This window comes from Neltuma alba, unplaced genomic scaffold (genome assembly GCF_004799145.2).
Source record: "Neltuma alba isolate B1F8T4 unplaced genomic scaffold, ASM479914v2 tig00012904_pilon, whole genome shotgun sequence".
In the NCBI taxonomy this organism is placed as follows: domain Eukaryota; kingdom Viridiplantae; phylum Streptophyta; class Magnoliopsida; order Fabales; family Fabaceae; genus Neltuma; species Neltuma alba.
In genome coordinates this window covers 1-23,469 of record NW_021637274.1, presented here as the reverse complement: position 1 = coordinate 23,469, position 23,469 = coordinate 1, and the positions used below count along the sequence as shown (strand labels likewise).

General features: G+C 33.8%; 2 protein-coding genes across 3 annotated transcripts; one reads left to right on the top strand and one right to left on the bottom strand.

Annotated features, from left to right (window-relative positions):
- Positions 1–8,254: 8,254 nt before the first annotated feature.
- LOC114732347 (cationic peroxidase 1-like) lies at positions 8,255–9,680 on the bottom strand. The gene is given in 6 exon segments (XM_028919636.1): positions 8,255–8,535; positions 8,538–8,561; positions 8,564–8,641; positions 8,749–8,914; positions 9,013–9,204; positions 9,453–9,680. Coding segments are annotated over 6 exon segments (969 nt in total).
- Positions 9,681–20,536: 10,856 nt separating this feature from the next.
- Positions 20,537–23,259, top strand: LOC114732345 (pectin acetylesterase 5-like). Of its 2 annotated transcripts, none has more exons than XR_003738975.1 (7): positions 20,537–20,954; positions 21,054–21,136; positions 21,238–21,367; positions 21,706–21,785; positions 21,932–22,021; positions 22,727–22,838; positions 23,110–23,171. XR_003738975.1 is itself a non-coding variant. In XM_028919635.1 (7 exons), exons 1-7 carry the CDS (start codon positions 20,726–20,728, stop codon positions 23,195–23,197), a joined length of 825 nt encoding a protein of 274 aa, XP_028775468.1. In that variant the 5' UTR covers positions 20,538–20,725; the 3' UTR covers positions 23,198–23,259. The 2 variants fall into 2 exon arrangements, 1 of the variants encoding a protein (XP_028775468.1); XM_028919635.1 differs by having other exon boundaries at positions 20,538–20,954; positions 22,714–22,838; positions 23,110–23,259.
- Positions 23,260–23,469: the final 210 nt, after the last annotated feature.

The following is a 23,469-nucleotide window of genomic DNA, read 5'->3' as shown; positions in this document are numbered from 1 at the left end:
GTTCTCTCTACTTAATGGCTTCTTTATTAGTTTCAGGAATACACATACAATAGTATCTCCAAGGGAGATTCGTTTCCAATCGTACGTAATCCTATCCATCTCCTATCTTACGATGGAATTCATCATTTCCAGACTTAGCGTCACAGACGGAAGTCCAGCCTCAGTGCCATGAAATGTCAGTCACTCACATCCTGGTGTCAAGGTAATCTCATCAGTTTTGTCATCATGATACACATCTCTATACATATTATGGTTATGTACTCTAGCTAGTATATATTTACATATATAAGCCTATGCTTGGGCGCGAGAAAATGTCCAACAAGGAAGGGTTCGCAAAGGGTTGACTTGTTAGTATAGACAAGGTAGAAAACTTTTTCAACAAGGATGATGACTTGGAAGATCTTCTGCCGTCACATGTATATAGACACTGATTATATTACAATAAAACTGATCATCAACTTAACTTGCATTTTGTACAATGCATATGACAAATTAATTAATGCGGCAACTTCTTGTGCTTCTTGTCTATTGTTTCTTCCCTAAAATCTGAAGACAGACTTACGTATATAGCGTCAAATCGAAGAAAGAATCTGTCAGTTTTCTTAAAGAAAGCAATTGTCTGATGGCCTTAAGAGATGAATATCACGATATAGCAAATATACATCAGAAGTTTCAGAACAAGTTCTCGTCCTTTATATACAGTATGTAATAATAGCAAAAACACCTTCATATAAGAACAAAAGAAGCTGATAATAATCAAAACTTGAAATTATTACAATCACACAGACAATAGCCTCTCTCTCTCTCTCTCTCTCTCTCTCTACACTACGCTACATTTTATCTTTTGCGATTCTTCGACTTTGCATCATCATTCCTATCAAAACACCAATTAGTAACCCAACACGATAAAACAATCAAGGTAATCAAAATTCTCTGGAGATCAAGTTCTCTTGCATCATAAAGTAAAAAGTTATTTCTAATAACCCACCACCATAACATGTACATCAGGCGTCGTCATGGTTGGAATAAGCGGTAAGTGAAGATTTGCTATAATCATGTTCAACCCACCTTCAGTTTGGGAATTCAAATTAAACTCCTGACCACCCCATGATAGTTATATGAATTTCAATGCAACTCTCATCACACACGTGCCAATCACCAAGCGTACGTCTCATGATTTAAACACCAGAAGTCCAGGAGAGTTACATAGAAAGGTCCAACCTTCAAACTACAATAATGACAGATAAAAAGGGTAAAAAAAAAAAAACGCTAAAAAGCAAAATTTTGCACTTGCACCTTATTAGCAAACACATGGAAACTATGGAACATGGTAGTTTTTGAGCCAACGAGATCACTAGGAGTCATTTCTTCGAACTTTCTTAGTGCTTCTGTGGGGATCGGAAAGTGGGTTATGTTGAACTGGGAACAATAGTTGAACCTCTTTTGATGAAAGATGAAGCGGAGTACTACTGCGCGTGTGAGTTGCTTTTCTTTTTAGCGATAGCTTGGGTTTTCTGGGTGCAGGTGGGCACTGTTTGACCTCTGGGATTCTGCGATCCAAAGAAGTTGGAGTTCTGAACCCATCTTCTCGTTCTTCTTCTTCATCATTTTCTTCCTCTTGCTCTTCTACCTTTAGCTTACAATTATATTTTGATAATAAGGGATCTTCTGCTTCATAACCTCCCCGTCCTTCTTTCTTCTTCTCTATTTGGGCCGTAGAATGAGACTGGGAACTGTTCCTTCGGGCAAACCAGCTCTGATTGAGATCTGAAATTGGATTCTCCAGTCTCGTCGACGATTCTAACACGACTAAGTCAGAAATCACCGTAGACTTGGCACAGTTCGGGACGCTTTCATGGAAGTGATGATTTTGAAACTGGAGAGCGCGTTTTATGCTGACATCTTCATCGGGGTTCTCCTTTGCTAGAAAGAGATCTGAACTTGGCATCGTTGACAATAAAATGTGCTCAGTATTTGGGTACATAGAGTACTATGATTCAGAAGAGGATTGTTGGAGGCGAGAAAGAGATGAAAAGAAGAGAGGTTGGTGGGTTGGTTATGGAGATCCCACAAATGGGATTATAGCATATAATCATCACTCATCAAATCACTTTCTTTGTACTTTTCTGCGTATGCTATGTTTCGGAAATAATATTATCTTTGGTTATTAAAGATTATTTTTAAAAATATTAATTATAACTTTGAGAAGATCTCACTTTTTTAATTTTAAGAATTGTCTAGTACTTCTATTAGAAAAAAAAAGAATTGTTTAATACTCACTTCCGGTTCTATTTATAAATTTCAAATTTAACAAGGCGTGTAGTTTATTTTATAATTTTTAATCTAGATTTGTGTCAAAATTTAATACTTTTTTTTAATGTTGTCACACTCTCTTTTATTACACTTCCTCTCACATTTTCTTTTATTTTTTTCGTTAGTTGTTTCTCTCACTTACTCTTTTTATAGATAAGAGCATGTTCCCAAAAAAAAAGTCTTTAACCCATTTATTAATTTAATTAATGTTAATTAATTTTTTATTATATGCATACACATCGGTTATTTGAAATTTATAATAAAAGAAAGAAGTATATAACAATAGCATCATTCCTTGTATAGGTAAATATTAATTTGTATTATATATAAATAAGATCCATTCCATAACTTTTTGTCTTACATATGTTTCTTTCATAGTCTATAGATTTGTTTGAGAAAGGAAGCAAAGAGAGAATGATATAGTGTAGACTGCAGACATATCCAACTTCAAAATCTGAATCTATTATTATTGTTGTTGTTGTTATTATTATATTGTTGTGGTTGTTTAATGTTTAATATACAGTTAATGAATATGTTGGAGGAGAGGGAGATGCACACTGCTTTCGTCTGTGATATATGCGAACTTTGATGCATCTAAGCAGCAAGCACGTGATGATTTGGTTGGTGGGGACCATTTTTACGCAACACGTTAGCTAGCTACAATATTTACCACATTGATGACTTCCCCTTTTATTTTGATTTTATGTTTGGTTGGTACATCGTCATCATCATAACTAATTTTATATAGGATGCTTTGTTTAACTTGCAAGCAATTGAACCACTTCTGTTCTAAAAGTTTCCAAAAGTTTGACTTTATCACAAGGTCCACATCAACTATATTCATTCCCTTCTTTCTTTTTCTTTTTCTTTTTCCCCTTCAAGGCTTCTGCTTTCATCATCACTTCTATTTCCAAGGCATGCTCAGATTCTCGTTCCTTTTTATTCGCACTTTTTAATTACATTTCAAGTTGATTAATTATCGATCAAAGCAATGAAATTAAACATCATTTTATTAATTTCGCAAGTTAAGGAAATTGTGAATCCTTAAAACAAATAACTATCTATATTTATAGAGTACATGACAAGAGTTTGCCAACCATTTTCCTTCTTTGTTTTAATAGCCAGTGTTTATTTTACGTAGCTAAACATGCCTTCTTTTAATTAATTCCCCTAGTTTTGATTCTCCTCTTCCTATCACACTAACTAGGTATTATGGGTTTAGCTCAACCCCTCTAACCGATCATTCATTACATTACTAATATCAACTGCACAATAAAGAATGGGCAGCAGAAATTAATTGTTGATCATATCAGATCAGAATTTGGAGGATCCAATGATGGATCACATCACGGATCACTAAAATTCAACTTCCCCTGACATTATGAATCACCTAACCAACAAATTAACTAGAGGGCTTCTCTTAATTAGCATATACAAGTATGGGTATCTACGCATGGACCTCTTGCCGCCATATAAGCAATAATCCTTTTTAATCTTGTTGCTTTATGGAGTTAAAAGTCCACGCCCACATGTGTTTGGGGGTTGAAATCCCTAAAATTTCAAACTCTAAGGAAGAAAAATATGCGGACAAATGAAGAAAGGAAGAGGAAGAAGCTATAGCTTGTATTGATTTGTTTCGAAGTGTGTGTGTGTGTGTGTGTGTGTGAGAGAGAGAGAGAGAGAGAGAGAGAGGTATTGAAAAATAGGGTACGGTGGTCGCTTTCTTCTTTCTAAGGCTATGTCCAGAGAATAACGATTAAGGAGTAAGAGGACAAAAGCCATGGGAAGAGAGTTAAGTCACTCAGCTCACTCATCACAAGTTGATGAGGGCAATATAATATTGTAGACTTTGGATTCCCGTCACACAAAATGGAATCAAATTCAGATTTGGTAATTGGCTTTTTCAGCGCTTACGGCATAGCTGTCCTCCAAATATTATCAGCTATCATGCATATTGTTGAGACTGGGGGATATATATCCCCCCACAAACAAGTCATAATTTATTACTACCATACAAACTAGATAATTAATTTGTAGAGATTAATGAATTTAGTTAACTTAGTTATTTGTAAAAATACATACTACATCTGGTCTTTAATATAAGATCTTGTTTGACTTTTATTTTGGTTCTAAATAGAAGACTTCAATCCATTTTATCTATCATATTTATGTATTTTTTTTCAAGTAGTCCTTCTAACAATGATAGTTCTAACCAATACATTTGATTAGTAAGGATATTTTAGAAAAGATACGACCTATTCATTACAAATAACTGATTTAACTTCTTTCTTTAATTTCATCAAATTAGTCAACTAGCTCTTATAATTAAAACCGGAAGTAGTATTAGTTTTCATAAAATATCCTCTTTAATAATTTATGTTGGAAATAACCCTCTCCCTGTAATATGTGCAGTATTCACTAGGGATAATTTGGTAAAAAAAATTATAAACGCTGTGCTAAAATTTTGCTCAAATCAATGCAATGGAGTTGATGACAAAGGCATATCATCTGCATGGTGCGTAGTGCGTACCATTATTAAGATATCGATATTTATGCTCAATATAATAAAGAAAGAGTTTGACTACTTTTTTACGTTAATTATGTTATAATTATTATAATAATTGTTATCCAAAAGTTTTCAGACTGCGAGGAGGAAGCTGATCAGATTAGGAATTGCAAGGTATGATTGAAGAAGGATGAGGAAGGTAACAGTAAGGGAAATGGTTTTCAACAAACAATAATTAGCTTTAGGGAATAGGAAGACTTTGGGTACCATGTGCATCATTGCAATTAAGGCATTTGAGCCTTATGATTCTGCCGGCCTCCATTGTCACCAAATCAATCATGTTCCTTATTCCTTCTCACCCTCTTCTTTCACCTATCCTCCGTATATTCAGGCGAAAAAAAAAAAATCTATTCTCCATATATGGACCAGTTGTGGTCATCTGCATCTAATAAAATACTGGGCATATGTGTTCCATAAGATCATATATATGTAAATCCCCAAAGGAATCATCCTTTTTTTTTTTAACTACTCTCTAATTTTTAATGTAAAAGTTAGATATGTAATTTGCATATGCTAAAAAAGTTAGTTGAGTTAATTATTTATAAAAAATGTGTGTTGGTTTTCGTAGAATATCTTTTCAATTATGGGCATAAATTATAACACCCGTTTATAAAGACATTCTTATTATATGCAATCAATACTATACTTCTAAAAAAATTATAAATTTGATAGATAAAGTAGATTGAAATCTTCTATTTAGAACTAAAGTAAAACTCCTATATTTAGAATAGGAGGTAGTATAGTCCTATATATATTAGATCACCCTATGTGTGTTCTCTCCATTAAATTAATTGGATAAAGCATGATAACAGTGATATCCCAACAGATATATAATCTAATTAAACTGGAGAACCGCTATCGGTAATCAAAGTTGAGTTTTTATTCAATTTTTTTTACTATATATACATCTTCCTTGGGCAAATAATTGATCTCTGTCATCTTCCGTGGATACAAATATTGGTGAGTGGTGACAAACTTTTTAAATCTGTTACACATGCATGCACATTATATATATGATGACTTGGATCATCCTTGAATTTTGCTTTTCTTGATCAAGCTTTTTCAACATTATGTGTCACGAGCTATGGCTATGCAATGCAACAAAAAATGGCAATTTCACCACATCCTTTTCTCAAGACAAAATGATGATCCCACCACAAATCCGCACCATGTGCTCAAACTACCTTCTCTCCTTTAAAGCCAATGGCTTTTCGAATTTCAAACATATGCCATTATATCCATCTTTATGGGATATTCCTGTCTCTGATTCCCTTGCTAACTTTCAGAATATTCCACAACATTTTTTACTCTGTCGAGACTCACTCAAGATTCGTAATATAATATTAGAAATATTTCATGAGAGAAACAAAAAGAGAGGAGATGAGGGGTGCGGTTCCCATCTAGAGATACATATTCATGTCTCTTTGGACTTGACCTTCCCACCCTTTTCCTCTTCACTGACTCCTTATTTTCTAATGTATGGCATTAGATATATTCGGGAATTCAATCGTTTGATTGCTTTTTTTGCTTCCATATATAAAAAAAAAAACATGGTCAAAGTTGATATTAATTATATTCATGTGATCTGGGCTGGTGTGGGCTTAAGCATGGGCCGAAACGTAACTCATCATTCAAAATAGACCCAACTGTGCCGTGTGTTGGCTGTTTTTGAGTACACGGTTCATCCTCTTCCACTGAATTTTTAAGAGGTGTTTAAATAGAAACCAAACCATGATTTTAAAAATACTTTTACAGTTTACGAAGTAAATATGTGGAGGAGTTTGTCTTGTTTTGAGAAAAAATACTTTTGAGAAACACTTTTCAATGTTACCAAACAACACCTTGATCAACTTTCATGTCTTTATTTAAAATGACACAACTTGATTAATAAAACACAAACTCGATGGTGCATCGACAGTCAGGGTGAAATTCGGAGGTTTAATGAGGAACGGAGAGATATATGATGCAGAATCATATTCGAATGTAGGAAATGACGAAAGTTGACCATAGGAGAGCATGTGCTCAGGCAGACATGAGATATAAGGTAGAAACAAATTAAACGTACGAACGTGACGGGGAGAGATCGGGCGAATGATGAAATATACGAGGGCCAAGAGGATTCCCTGCGAGTAATTAATCATCAGCAATGATAATATTCCCAAACGGAATTCAGGAACTACAGGTGTACTTTCTGTAACAACACGACTTGAAATCTTGTCAAAACAGACTCTTCCACCAACTTGAACAAATTATATATATTTCTCTCAATTATTTCAATGACATTTCTCGCAACTAGCAATAATATAATAGTCATACGAATATGTTGAAGTCTAGATTTTTTGCATTGTACACTAATCTATAGGATATAAATTGTGAAGAAAGAATCAATGCAGTTAGATCTAATGAAAGGAGTCAGTATCTATAACATGGTAAATCAATGTTTAAATTATCACCGAGAGAAGTGCTCATATTTAGTACTCAATAGTGCATTGAATATGATTGTTCTAATAGGAGGATACCTATACCTACCAAAAAAATTGTGAAAAAAAAGATTTAGGCCGTAAATAATTTGTTCCAGTACTTTCATGAGAATCACTTTTAATTTGTTCAGCAAATTAAAAAACACTTTTGGAAATTTTTATGACATTTAGTTTATCTACTGTAAATGTAATTAGAATATCCAAAAATTAGATTTTTAACTCGTTTGAGAAATTATTTTGATTAGCTTCTGAAGCTTCATCAAGTCGTTCAAGATTATATGAGTTATTAAAACAGGTGTCTAAAGGGGACAGGTTGTCGTCTCCGCGGCCTACGGCCGGACACATTCACCGACGCTTTAAACGACGACCCTATATATGTTTGGTTCCGGACTGACAATTTTAGTTGAACTGTGCATGCCTTCTTCGTCAAGTTGGCATCAATTATTCATAAGCCTGCATGACTATATAGCAGATGGCCCACAAAACCATGATCGGATTGAAAGCCCCATTTGCCTGTTTGACTGCTTAGTTCATCCTCTTTCGAAGTTTGCCCTCTACGCCAACCCAAACTTGAGGTTGTAAACTTTGATCTTGGATTAGGGAAATTCTGATATCATGTATATATGACCAAATATTAGGTTTAAATGAGGAAGAATACAAGAATTCACCTGCTAGAATTGGTGAACTTTTGACAAAAGTTGACCACATGATATATAGCAAAGCGCCCAACATTATTCTCAAACAGTCCTTGTTAATTCAACACTGACGACGTACTTGATGGAACTTACATATAAATAGATGGGTCACAATTATTATAAGTAGAGTTTCCGACAACATATATATTTGTGTGCGCGCGCGCGCGCATGCGAGGGGGAATTAGGTTATATTATAGAAGTCAATTGATTTTTCTGCAATCAGTCCTAACTTGACCATTTGGAGCAGTGAGAGGAGTGAGCTCACTCATTTTAATCATGGCATCAGCAAAGTCGTGGAAGAAAAGAGAAGAATCCCGGGCATAATCTTGAACAAGAGAGTCTGTGGCGCCTCCATTGAAGAGCTCTTGGTCGGAGTGCAGCAGACCCTTCTGATTCACCAAGTTTTGGTAGTACAAGTTATCGAAAGAGTTTCCGTTATTGGTGGCGTCGAAAAATGCTAGGTTGCCGTCTCCGCCTACGCCGGACACACTGCTTGCTCCGACGTTGAAACGACGACTCTATGTTGGTGTCGTTGTAGATCCTGTTCCTGAACATCCTGCACGCCGCCATCCCTATCGTATGAGACCCTGACAACAATATTCATCCAAAATCCCTCTTGGTTAATATAATTAACCCATATATAGCTAGTACGTAGCAATTAATTGTATGTGAAACTAGAGTGTTACGTACGTACCAGACAAAGCAACCATCTCTTGCTGAGAGAAGCCCTTGTTGGCGAAAGCAGTGATGAGGCTACTGAGATTGAGGAAGGGTGCTGGTAAATCCTTATTAGCATCACTAAAACTTGCGTTGGTCGAGTCTTTTCTTCCCAATCTCACTTCCCAGTGAGGTCCACCCAGCTGACACGTTTCCAATTCATTTATGCATGACACTGACATGAGAGTCTTATTCGCTTAATATGAAGAGAACCATTAAATCAAATCAAATCACTACTTACTGCATAAACAGAGTCCCTCGCAGCAACCGCCAGAATGTCAGCACATGAGACGACTCCGGGACACAATTGCTCTAGTTTATATTTTATGCTGTCTATAACATCAAATCCCCTCAGAGAATTATTGTTGGGAAATGCTGTTTTTTCACCCGTGAAATTTGCTGTGTCGTCCAATAATACTGACGCGTCACATCCCTATATATGTCAAAACACATCAGTCACATATACACAAGTCGACACCCATGTATACACTTTGCTAAATAATAATATTAAGACTATCAACTAATAATCCTCCGATTCCAAGACTTGTTCAGTTTTAATACCCTGGAAATAATGCACGGTTACGGTGTTGCACAATAGTACGGAACTAAATTTTCAGTATAGGCGAGAAATTATAATTAATTATGAGATGGGGTGAATATAATAATGAAAGGCAAACTTGCTTGGACGAAGCAGTCGTGGAAATGGAGACGGAGCAAGGAAGCACCCATGCGAGGCTCACTGGACACAGCAGTGACTACTTCGGCTTCAATGACAGAAAGAGCAAGAGGACATGAAAGTAAGTAATATGTGGAGGATAACTGAGCAACAGCTGTTCCACTGAGACATAACAGGAACACACAGAAGCTGAGTTTGAGGTGTCGATTAAGGAAAAATGAACTGGCAGCCATTGATTATTGATAGTATATATGATCGTTTGAGCTGGGAAAATGTACGGTAATGTTGGAGGACAGGCTCGTGTTTTTGGATTCGTCCTGAAACCTCAGCTATTTATACACCGTGTTTCAACTTTCAGGTATTATTCCCTTGTCTTGTTCACCACGTCACCATTATTTTTTAAACATTGAAGCTAGATTGTTTTCTGTTTTGAGTAAATTGTGATAGACATAAACTTCTTAATTAGAAACATTTCCAGACAGATAGCCAATTGAAAAAGCAGAATATCCATGCAAATAGCCATATATATATATATATAGTTGATTGATTATGGCGTTAATAGTGGAGATCATGTGTTTACAATTTTAATGCTAGGTCCACTTAGGCTGCTGTTGGCTGTAGTGTGATAAACAAGTTGAGGTGTTAAGAACTTGCAGATTCAACGGCAGATTTCATTACAGATTCATAAATTGCCAATACTGAGACTTTGAGATCAAGTTTTTTCTTATATTTCTTCTAATATTCTTTAAAATTTTCTTCTCTTGTAAGGCTCGTGAGATCCGGCATCTTAAGGGTGCTTGCGCATGTTCTGACATGTTAAAAATATGAAAGACGTGCGAAACAGGCAGCAAGCACCTGGATGAGTGTGTTTTTGGCCAGAAAAACTAAAAGAAAATGAAACACAGTTTTGGTATATTTTTTTAATTTCGTTAGGTACTTGTCTCGGCTCCTTCCAAATGAGAACTGGCGGTGGGCTTGACCTGCTCACATGAATAAGAATAAAAAAGCCTCAATAATGACATTAATTATTAGTCATTACAATAAGATGCTAGACTTTAAAATTACATCTGGGATATCTGATCTAATTCCTTGAAGGTATATAAAAGGCTTCTAACTTTACACATGAAGATGCTTTTTGATACTCCTGTTTTAAGCTTCGTGGACTCATGAACTTATGGGCTAGAACTTCATCCCAAAATTAAAGCATGACTCATCTGTGTTATGCAAAAGTATTTCATTCTCTTTCCGAGTAAGAATGCACCTGAATTAATATTACATAACTCTCTCTGTTCAGATCCACTTCTCTTCATCTTCGCAGCTCATTACCATTCTTCCATTGTATCAAGTTAATTATGACCAATTATGGAGGAAAGAACTTCAGCTCTAACTGTTACTTCACTCGGAATCATTCAATATTACTAATCAAAATAATCACAAAACAAGCTCTCGTAGGCAGTCCAATCGTTGGAGATATCGAGCAAATCTGAATAAAAGCATGTGTCTTTGCGTCGTTCTGCAGGTGAAACATTTGTGTGTTTTTCATGCTTAGTCCCAGAATCCTCAGCGATATTTTGGAACTGTGCTACGTTTGTTTGATCTTCTTCACTGGCAACCTGCAATTTTAAAGCTTTTCTCTGTGCAGGGTCTTCATTCTCTTTTGCAAATATTGTTTTCCTACGTTTTCTTCTTCGACCACCTGTCATACTTGACTTGCTCTTCCCTCTTGATGTCTCTGTTTCCCCATGATTATCCTAGTTTGTTATAGCAATTCCAAAAACAAAATGGTCATGGATTATGTTCAACATCATTCGGCTACCCAAATTAAGACTAATTAGCCATAGATTGGGGGAAAAAAAAAATCAATTTGTCTTCTAAAGATAGGCAAGCTTTTCAATCAACTTCTTCAAAATCAAGCCATTGAAATAATTGCCTTTGTAAAATCCTCCTTCTATTTCATATATATCGCAAGAATTTAACTTTAAATTTAACAATATACTCATTGTAATTTTTTTTCAGAGGCATGATATTTTCAACTCAAATCATAGATTTATTCATTGGTAAGTACTTTATAACACAAAAAAAAAAAGAAATAATGTAACATTATTTTAACAATGAAGTAGTGCGATTCATTTTTTTTTAAAAATATATATGACGTATAAGAAAACACGTTTAATTACTTTGTAAACGGCCAGATTGTTTTATCATCAGCCAACAATTAAAAGAAAAAGATATACCATCACATATATTTATTATCATAGATTGAAAAGTATTTTTTCCTCCCTTAGCTTTTTTTTTCGGTCCGATATCCCCCTTTCAAATTTCATTTTCACTAGTAGAAAAGTAATAATGGATGTATAAAATTTGTGTTTGACAAATATAGGAACTTAAATCAAAACAAAAATAATTTTTGAATGATGATTGAATTAAATAATAATAGGAATTGATATGCATGGGCAAATGATTAATAAAATAAAATTAACCTTGTTTTGTTGATCATTACCAGCTGCATAGTAAATTCTTACCTGGTATAGGCTCCTAGTTAGATCCATTTCCAGCCAGCGCAAATCTTAACCTGAATTCTCAAAAGCTAACGAGACTAGATTTGCTCAGTGAATGGTAATCGACGTTGGAGAAAGATGAGATCCGTAAAGTTTGTGTTGAGTTGCGAGCTTTGAATTGTTATATGATCATACTACAATTGTGATCAAACTGGTGACTATCTTCAAAAATTTAATTCAATAATTTAGGAGCTGAGCTAGCTAAAGCAAAATTTATGATATTTTAGATGATGATATGAACTGCAAATGAAAGTGAACTTTTAAAGATTATATAATTATTACAAGCAATAACCTCTGCGGTAAACAAAAACCTCATTTTAATTCTGTGGGGGGAAAACCAGCAATTAGTAAATGTCCTTTAATTGTTTATGCCTGAAGTTTTAAATTTTTCCTAATAAAAATTTAATTCTCTAAGATTGAAAAAATACTATCTCCGATCCTAATTATAAGAGCCAATTGACTATTTGAGGAGATTAAAAAGTAAGTTGAGTTAGTTATTTGTCCTAAATAGGTGTCGTCTTTCCTAAAATATTCTTGCTAATCAAGTGTATTAACTAGAACTATTATTATTAGAAGGGTTACTTTGGAAAAATGTATAGTATACTCTACTCCTCCGGTCCTTAATATAAGACCCATTTAACTAATTTAATTAGATTAAAAAAGTTAGATAAGTTAGTTAATTATAAGAAAAGTGACATATTTTTCCTAAAACACCATAATCATCTTTCTTAATACCCTCTCTCCCTCTTCTACTTGATTATGGTTGAGGGAGTATCCATAGGAGTAATTTAGAGAAAATTGATAAATATAAGAAATGGGTCTTGTATTTAGGACCAAAATTAACTCAAGAATTGGGTCATATATTAAGGGCCGGAGGAGTATGAAGAGACAAAGGGTCCATTTGGATTAGCATTGGAAAAGTAGCTTATTGAAAAAGTAGCTTATGGAGAAGTGAAATTGGGTAAAAACTAAATTGGATAAACTGAATTGTATTTGAATTAGAGTTCAAAAAAGCTAGTTTGCAAAAGTGATATTGGTAAAAGATTGTTTGGATTATGGTTGAGTATAAGTAAGTTTGGTTGTAAAATGACTAAAATAGATATGAGTTTTAATAAATAATAAAACATGATTAAAAAAATAATTTTACATAATACAATGAAATTAAAATAATTTAATATGAAGAAGTCATAAAAAATATTTTTAATATAAAGTGAAACATGAAAAAATAAAAGTATTTTTTAGGAGCATATTTAAAAATAAAAGTATATTTCTAACTTATTCATTACTTTCAACTAATTTTAACTGATTTTTTATTATCTACAAATTAGTTATTTGAGGCTTATAATAAAACCAAAAGAGGTAATAAATTTTCTAACTTTTTCTCTCTCCATATTTCAAAAGCTATAAGTCGTAAGCTATAAGTCATAGAGCCTGTTTGGTTAAGCGGTAGGATCTCAAATAAGTCCGTTTGAATTTAAATAAGTACTTATAAAGCATGTTTAGGGTGTTTGGATAATTTTTATAAAATCTTGATGAATCGTGATTTTAACCTTCCACCGTACTTTTAGGATAAGTAACAAGAAGTAGTTTATGCGTTTGAAAAATCCCGATGAATCTTCAGTAACGAAATTTTCTCCAATCTACCCCTCATTCTAATGGTAATTATTTTAATTTTTTTCAAAAAACATACAATATGAAACCATTTTTCTTTTAATTTTATCTAAAAGACATTTTTAAAAAAATCAGATAACGGATTACATATGATTAAAACAACGGAATCAAATATTCAGGTAATATTCTGATTCGAGGAGCATTGTTAAATTTCTTAGTTATAATTTTGATTGAACATTCAATTTCCTTATTTATGTTACTAAAATTGCTAATTAATTTTTTTTAATATTTTCATTCATCTCTTATTTATATGGGGTCTTTTATTTAATATTTGTACTACACATAAATTTTGTAAGTGATTTTAAATAATAATAATTTTTAAAATAAAAATAATATTTAAATATTCATGTCATTTATTAAATTATAATTTATTATTAAATATAATAATTATGAAAGTGTAAACAACTTTATTAACTTCATGTCCTTTTTAGTAATTATACACCCATAAGTGATTTTAATAAATAAAAACCAAACATAATCACAATTTTTAAAATCACTTACTAAAAAAAATCCAAACAGAAATCACGATTAACTAGTGTCACTTAGAGCCAGTATCACTTATAAAATTCACGATTATCTAAAATCATAATTGTTCACCGCTAATCCAAACGGGCACATAAGCTGTCAATTTTAGCTTATAGCTTATTGTTGTTTTTCATACAAAAGCCAAATTGCCCAATCGCTCCACAGCATCAAAATTTGCAATCGAGCTTTTTCTGGCTTATAATCTGCTTATTGGCCTTGAAATGCTGTGCCAAACAAGCTGAAAGTGAATTGGGGTTTTATATTTAGGACTAAAATAAAAGTCAAACAGGGTCTTATATTAAGGACCGGAGCTATTAATTGTTTGTTATGGAGCAGGATTGTTCCCATTGAATATAATTAAAATTGAACTTGTGACCAGTGAGAGTTATTTACTGTTACGCCAATTACTAACCGTGGCCTTTTGGAGGCTTGAAATAGGAGCTCGTCGTATTTTTTAATTTATGAATCTTAAATTATTTGTTATTATTTCTGCTCCTATGTGTGTGATTTTAAGCTGTAATAATGAACTGATTTTAAAGCTTTGACGACGCTTCAAGTTTGCTTTATTCCTTAATATTTCGACCTCATCACACGCGTGCACAAGAGAAACTTTCTATCATCTCAATAGTTTCGCATCATCTTGGATTTTCGTTATCAAAATATAAGGAGATAACAACATGTATATACGCATGTAGGATTCTATTGTATTTTATCATTCTGTCATCGATTAATAATTCCAACCCCAAAATTAAAGGAGAGAATTGAGAAGGCATAAATTAAATTAACAGCGTAAGTTCATATATAACATAGTAAGCTTGATAATTTGAAATGTGAAGGAGATCAGTTAATCCATGGATTATCACAAAGCATCAATGGTGATTAAAACTCATCAAAATACTTATCAAACAGGTTCTCATACGCATTGAGATCGTCAGATATGTTGAGCAAATCAGTATTGGGAGCGGCCTGTTTTTGTGGTTCTGGGGGCGAGCTAGGGTTTGTGTTTTGTTCCTTCTGGGCATCCTGACCATCGGCTTCTTGAGTGGTGGCTTTTTCCTCATTAGCTTTCTGTTCTGTTTTTCCTTTTGTTTTTCTGTGTTTCTTCCTTCTTCTCCCGCCTCTGTAAATTGAGGACCTTCTTCTCTTCTTTGTTTTCTCTGCTGCTGCTTCTCCTTCGTTGTTGGCCTGATTCAAAATTAATAGTTATTTGCCAAACAAATCAATCCAATAATTAATAACTTCTCTTCTATCAACTAACACCATATTACTTGTATTAATCTTGTCCTTTAAAACACAAACATTCAAGAGATTTTACATATGAATGAATAAACTGATAATTAAGTTGGACATATCCTTCAGCTAGCAAAAGTAATTGAGAATAAAACTTCATTATGGCTTTTAAATGCGAATTAATCAATAGTATTGGCTATATATAGATTAAGGGAGTTCATTCCAGCCTGCTCTTAAAGTCAATGTTAAATAAATGTAACAATATGCAAGATTATACTATTTGGTTAGACAATTATTATTACATGTGAACTTCACATCTCAAGCCAATTTGGCTTTAAATTCTGCGCGGAACTAAACTGCATTCCCATATCTATCTACGACTATATTACACAACTCTGAAATGGGAATTATGAATATCTGTGTGTGTACGTAATCTATACTGACACTAAGCTATTATAAGAGTGAAGGAATAAGTCAATTGATCACCTGAACTTGTTTATGTGTATCCGGGCAAATCTCATATAATATAAAGTCGATGACTTCATTGACAGATCGAAACGATCTCCTTCCTCTTGGGTATCGATAAAACTGCATCAAATATTACATTTTAATCAATTCTCTACTTTGTTCAACGCACGCTGTGTTTAATGTCTTCATATGGATCGATGCATTCGAAACAAGAATGAAATGTTTCAAGATACAAATTCTACGTAGTCACACAAGTAGGTATATAGTCTTAATTAGATATCATGTCTCGGTTTTCCGCCCCACAAAAGAAACACAATAATAGAGTATTGCATCCAAAGTCATATGTTTCGTTGTAACTATGTAAGTTCTTGGGAATGATCAAAATATCAGCCATATGTATTACCATGTCGAGTCTCCCATGTGGGCGCATTCTGCACTGGATGTTCCAATTTTGCAACCTTTCTCTGAAAGAAAACTGAAGCGGTTTCATTGAATTCACCACCCCATCTCGCTCCTGCGGTTTTGAAAATGCGTTAGTCTCTTGTGTGTGTTGTGGTACACATCCACCCACAACGTTTTTACATCAAATGTAGCCTGTACAATATATACAGAAATGCATAAACTTCACACACACATGTACGCAGATGTCCAATTCCAATACAGTCATGATTTTTCTATCCTCATTTTGATTGCCAAATGGGCAGTACACTTGGACAACTTAATCCTATCTTCATTGGCAATTGGTATATGTCCCTGATCCATTCGCCCATTAATTATATACAAATAATAACATGAAAACCAAGAACAAGAAATATTGAACAGCACTTTATATGTTATTACAGGATTATCGTACCAAGAAATCACGATAACATGAAGCAGCAAGGTCCATATCTACGTTGTTTTCTGTGAACAGTTGAGGACACTCAAAGCTGACGGCTATGTCCCCAATCACAACACTCGTTACCATTTGACTCTTATCAAACGCAGGTGATTCCTCCTGACAATTTGAATTTAGGGTCAAGACGTAGTCAAGAATGAGCAGACAATACAATTCAGACAGACGGTTGTAATGAACTTACTGTTGTGTCAGTGGGGGAAGGATCGCCCACCAAAGCCATATCATTCTCTAAACTTAATCCTTGCTGCTGCAGTAGCGCGTATTTTTTTATTTGATCAACCTTTGCCTATATCACAAATCGCGACACAAAAAAGTGCATCAAAATATTTTCATGTTTTTTGAAAAGAATGCAAAGCACAGTCATGTTTTGCAAAAGCTTACATTCTAGTAATTAAGATAAAAACAGAAGAATTACGGAGATGATAGATGAGTAGAACTACTAAAAATTACAAAAAGATATGGTCAAGGTTAGGGCAACTTTGGAGTTTCACATCCCAACCCTTTAGCAACCACACTAAGTCCATCCAGGGCTACAATGAAATCATCAGATTAGCATTACAGCCTCCAAGACGAGTCAGTAATGAAATTTATTAACTTTCTACCAGAATCTATCATCCGTTCTTGTTCATTTCAATGATTATTTCATTGAGGTCAGGGAAATTACTGCCCTACTAAAAAAAGATTTTTTTAAATAATAGAAGAAAAATAGGAGGGGCCTAGAACCACAAATTACATTCCTTTATTCGACACGATCAAGTTCTTGTAGCCAAGAAAGGGACCGGTCGATAAAACAAACAAAACATTCCTCTATTCAAATCGATCAAATTATTGCAACCAAGAAAGAGGTTAGTCAATAAAACAGATAAAATAACAAAAAAATCATGATCAAATCGATTGTAAGTCATCAATTTGGGCAATCATTTCACTACTAACAAAGAAATCAGATTGAAAGGTGGGGTTCACTTACATTCACTGTTAGAGTAAGAGTATCAATTAGTTTACTATGGAGTTCAAAATGTTCATAATCTGTGGGTTTCACTGTCTCCCACCTAGTAACTTCCTGATTTTTCTTAGAATTTTGAGATCCAGCTCCCTCCATTGATCGATTTGACATTGCTTTATGCAAATGATCCGCCAGAGCAAGATGAATTGAAGACTAAAGCGAGACCTGTTTGGTTGCTAGAATCTAGATCCAGAGAAACAAGATAGACTCTCAAATATGCCTTGGGTAATAAAGGAGTGAGAAAGAAAATTATACATACCCATAAAATAGTGAGAGAGTGCGGGAGAGAGTAAAAATTTTTTTTTTAATATATACTGCCATAAAACATGTTTACTTTGTGTTTTTGTTTTTCTAAATATGTTTTCATTATTTTCTTATTTGTTTCCCGACAAATTAAATAGGGCAATATAGCTTTCATTAATACTACGTGTTACATCTATGAAGAAAAAGAATAAAACTAGGGGATAAATATCTTAATTATCATTTGTTTCGATAAATTATGTTGCTCTTTTAGGGCAAATTGCCATGTATTTTCTCATAATAATAAGCCTTTTATCACCACCACCATCACCATTATTGTTATTTAATCTCATGTTTGAATCTTCATTTTTTTTTGGGGCCAATTTTAGTATGGCTGCTTTTGCATTAGAATTTGCAGAGTATTTATAAATAAAAAGTGACTATATATATTTTTGCTATGTTGGGGTGATGTGAATGAAATTCAGATGAATTAATTTTAGAGGAAGTAGCAAGCAACAAGCATATTGTCTGGCAAAGGAATTCAGTTTATAATTTTATGTTAAGATTAATATAATCTTTGATCTCTCTAATTTATCTTTATTTTGATTTTGGTGGTTTCTCAAGTTTTAAACTATAGATTTTAGTTATTCAAAAGACAAAATAGTCCAGATTTTTATTAAATTATATGGACTAATGTTTTAAATGAACATAAACTTGAAAAACCAAAGTTTATAATTTAAAATTTGAAGGATTAGAACTAAGATAAGAACAAATTTGAGAGATTAAAAATTATATACAAACCTGAACCTCTAGATTGCTGCTACGTACCTCCTTCCAATCAATGGACGCGATTCCCTCTAATTAAATGCAATCAATGGAGGCAATTCTCTCCAATTAAACGCAATTAATGCTACATGTTGAAAGGCTTATTCACTAAATGCTCATACATTCCATTAAAAAAAATAAATGCTCATATATTCATGTATTTATCTATTAGAAAAAGAAGGCCGTAAAAGAAAATGAAAATGTGATTCTATATATTTGGATCAACATGAATCCACACTCTCTCTTATTCCTGTTATAAATCATTTCTAATTAATTCATTCATACCAATAAAGACAGTCAAAAGCATTAAATTTATTATAAAATTTAAGTGATTTTAGTATTATCCTTAATAACTATACTAAATTCTAACATCATGTTAATTTTTATTCTCTAACTATTCTTATTAAGTATGGGCATAGATGACAAAAAAAATTCAATGCTACTTTTTGGCCCTGAATGTTTAATGCTCCTTGAAACTAAGCAAATGTCTTATAAAAAGGATCAAGAATACTTATTAGTTGATGCCTTATAGTTATAATAAGGATAAGGACTAGACACTAGAGGGAGTATTTTACAAGTATATTAAATTATTGTTTCGTTTATTTCCTTCTTTGTTTTTTTTTTTGACACACTTTATTTCCTTCTACACGCACCATCGAATAAATAAAATTAAATTCAGATCGATTAAAAAAATAGGAGAGATTAATCTAAATTTTAAATGCAGGAGTACATTTTGAAAAACAAAGGAAGGAAAATTACAGAGACAGTGGGATCCCCTCCCAAGTTCCCCTGTTATGAGTATTCATATACTCTATACTTTTACGTTACATAAAATTTTAAAAATAGAATATGCAATTGATGAATTTAAATCACATATTTTTGTGATGAATTATACATATATATTGATATTATTATCAATTATAGTGATATTAATGGCGAAGAGACCAAATTCCTTAGTCATCGCCAAGGTTTTTAATAAAATTAATATTGCCATATATCACCATAATAACCACCAAAATAGAGAAGAGACCACTATTTTTTTTTGGGATATAAAGTACAAATTTTTTTCTTTTGCCATTACTCTCTCTTTTTAAAAGATGGGTTAGGCCGGATAAGACAAGTAAGCCCATTTAAATTCTAAAAGTGCTAGCCTGCCAGACCCTAGATGAAGAAAAGCTCATAAACCAAAACAAAAACAAAAACAAAAACAAAATCATATTTTTTTCGTTTTCACGTATTGGAAAATTTCAAAAAAAAAAATTTAAGTTATCTATTTTGAAACATTATTACTCCTAGTATTACATCAAATCATCAAAATCTAATCATAATTTTTTTAAGAAATTAAATATTGATTTCATATATTATATAAATAAAATTTAAGAAATAACTTGCATTGTTCGTTGTGTATAAATTGTATAAACCTACATTTCATATTGAATATAAAAAATTTACGATCATTTTTTAAAATTTCAATATAATTATTTTTTCCCAGAAGATAATTATTCATTTTAAAGCCCACGGAGTATTTATTTATTTGGACAATGGAGTTTATTGATATAACGAGGGTAGAACTAATGTGCGACAGATATGGATGTTAAGTAACAACTGCATCAGCTTCTGATGCACGAACGAGTTTATTAATATTTATTTCCCCTGCCTATCTAGTTTCTCTGAGAAATGGGCTTCTTTTATCGTTGAGTTTTCCTTCTTGCAAGTGAATTCACTGGGGAAAAGTCAACGACGTCCTCTGGTTTTGAAGCCAACCAAGCGGCGGCCCGGCCGCTTGCCTGTTGGTTCCACGCTCGTTCCTCTTTTTCCCCCTCCTTCGCTGAGCGCGAATCGTGGTTCTTGGCTTCTTTCATGGCTAATCCTCATCTTCGCGCTCTACTACGGTGGCGCAAGTGGGCCAAGAAGGACTGGGCAATAGCCGCTGTTGGCTTCACTCTCACTGTCGTCTTTGCACTTTCTCTCATCTCAGATTCCCGGCGAAGGGTGAATGGTTCCGTAACCAACCCCTCGTTCGGTCTAAGCCAAAATGATGATCTCGTCGATCTGACCCTTCTTCGAAATGCTAAAGATAGAGGCGCTTGTATGTGAACTCAATCTCACTTCATCTCTAAATAATCAAAAACAACGCTCAAGAGTAAAGTCTATTACTTTATTGTATAATTTGAGCCTGTTTGCGTAGTTTGCTTGGATGGGAGCTTGCCGGGATACCATTTCCAAAAGGGGTTTGGATCCGGCTCTAACAATTGGCTACTTCACATTGAGGTTCTTTTGCTTACGTAAAGCTTTATGAAAAGCTCAAAGAAAATGAAAAGGAAAAAAAGATCACTTGAACTGCTTTATTACAACTCTGTGTTTGGATGTAGGGAGGAGGTTGGTGTAATACGATGTCTTCGTGTTCTCAGCGAAAAATGACTGCTTTGGGATCCTCAAAATATATGGATAGACAAATTCGTTTCTCGGGAATCTTAAGCTCTGACCCTGCGCAGAATCCTGGTGTAGCCTCTGCATCTTATGTAGCTACCTTATTGGCCATTGCTAACGTACCATATTGGTTTGGTTTCTTTTAGTTACAAACTGCAACTTCTATACCCGGCCGTGTAATGCTGCTAACTCTGAGATAAATCCCTTTAACACTATGATTTGGAACTTTAATCTTGTTGGTACCAAATATCCTGTGATTAAATCACTGCTCCAAATCAAACTTCATAAATCATCATAAACATTTTACAAAATGTACATATTTAGCTGTGCTGCAGTGGAAGTAGTTTTAGTTGGTTGGACGTGAATATTCAGTGAACGGTGTTACTTAGCTTGGTTTCAAACTTACTCAGATTTCTTTAGCTGGAACAAGGTTAAGATACGTTATTGTGATGGTGCGTCCCTCGCTGGTCATCCAGAAAACGAGATTAAGGTTGGTCTCGCTTCCACTTGTGCAGCATTGACTTACCGAGAGTTTCTTAATTATTTGCAACGGGTTTTCCATAGCTCCATGACTTGTGTGTCTATATAAGAAGTTCCTCTTGACATTTCTTTCTTGTTTTTGTTCTGTTACTTCAGAAAGGAAATAAATTATTCTTCAGAGGTCAGCTCATATGGGAAGCACTTATCGATGAACTCTTGTCAATTGGCCTGTCTGAAGCCAAAGAGGTTATTCTTCCACGCCTTTCTAACATATATCTCTCATTCCTTACTCTCTAAAGTTTGGTGGAATTTTGACCAACTAAAGTATTGTACACTTGTAAAAAGATATCCGGCTCTCTGTTTAAATTTTATCACATCCGCAGGTTATATTAATAGAATATCTGAACTAAGATGGGTACTTCTTTTAATGCTCATCAAAATCCTGACGAGCTGATATAAATATAAAGTCATTTTGTCCTTAATCCTTGTGCCATTGTAGATTATGAACCCAGTAAAGCTATCATTGTTTTCAATTGCTTTTATTTTTGTAGGAAATTCTTTGTTGATTGACTTGGCGAGTGGCATTACAAACATGATTCTTGAGTATTGATGTAACTAGTCCAGTGGGTTAATTATGCCATTAATTTTTTCCTTCTTACAATTGACTAGTTGATTTGCCAAGAATGGCATTATACATAGATTGTAAATGAAAGCCGAATCAATATAACCTAGAGTGAAAGAAATTGTGGGATTATTTAGATTTTATTGACTAGCTGTAAGTGAAGCAAATCCTTAGTGGACGTAAGTGATAGATGGAAGGTAGTACGCAGAATATGCTTTCTTTTCATGCAATTTATGTTTATCTAATTATATTTTTGTTTCCTTATACTGGTGAACTTAGATCTGCAAATGTGATGATAGGCGGGTTACTCATGCAGGCTCTGCTTTCAGGATGCTCTGCTGGAGGATTGGCAACTCTAATACATTGTGATGCCTTTCGAGGACTTCTTCCAAAGGAAGCAACTGTAAAGTGTCTTGCTGATGCGAGCTTCTTCCTTGATGAGTATGTTTTCATTTACATATCGTTGTCTTTTCCTGCCATAACCTTTTCTGATTGTTATTGAACTTAAGTTTCCCAAAATACTTTCATTGTTACACAGTGCATTCCAAGGTTGACAATTCTTTAGGATTGAGTCTGTAACTAGAAGATTTCAATTGCATTGAGCTATATTTGAAGCCCTTTTTGAACAGATTCACTACTATGCATCTACTTGTTGTATGTTTCACCGACAAGCAAAATAAAAATTGATCCTTTTTTATGCCTTAAATTTCAGGAAGGATATTCTTGGCAATAACACCATGAGATCCTTCTATCATGATGTTTTCCAGCTTCAGGTAATGCATACCTTGTCTATTAAATGAAAAGGCATAGACACTTAGATGGATGTTGCGGGCTTGCCATGGAACTAAGTAAAAAAATCTGGATATTATTTGAAGTGCTTTGCCATATGGCATCAGCTTCTAATGTGTCAAAAGCGGACATGGGACTATTTTTTCTTAACTTTATTTATTGAGTAATCTTTTTTTTTTTTTCTGGTTTCAATTTAAAGCCCAAAAAAAGATATTTCCCCAACTAATGTCTCTTCATGTTACCTGTCCTCTCAGAGTTTTATGAGGAGCTTGCACAGAGACTG

What these genes read in the sequence shown, in the direction of transcription:
- LOC114732345 (XM_028919635.1), top strand. Translation starts at nt 20,726, where the DNA reads ATGGCTAATCCTCATCTTCGCGCTCTACTACGGTGGCGCAAGTGGGCC. An exon ending in TGCTAAAGATAGAGGCGCTT is followed by an intron (nt 20,955 to 21,053) that starts GTATGTGAACTC and finishes CTGTTTGCGTAG; the next exon opens with TTTGCTTGGATGGGAGCTTG. An exon ending in TGACCCTGCGCAGAATCCTG is followed by an intron (nt 21,368 to 21,705) that starts GTGTAGCCTCTG and finishes AAACTTACTCAG; the next exon opens with ATTTCTTTAGCTGGAACAAG.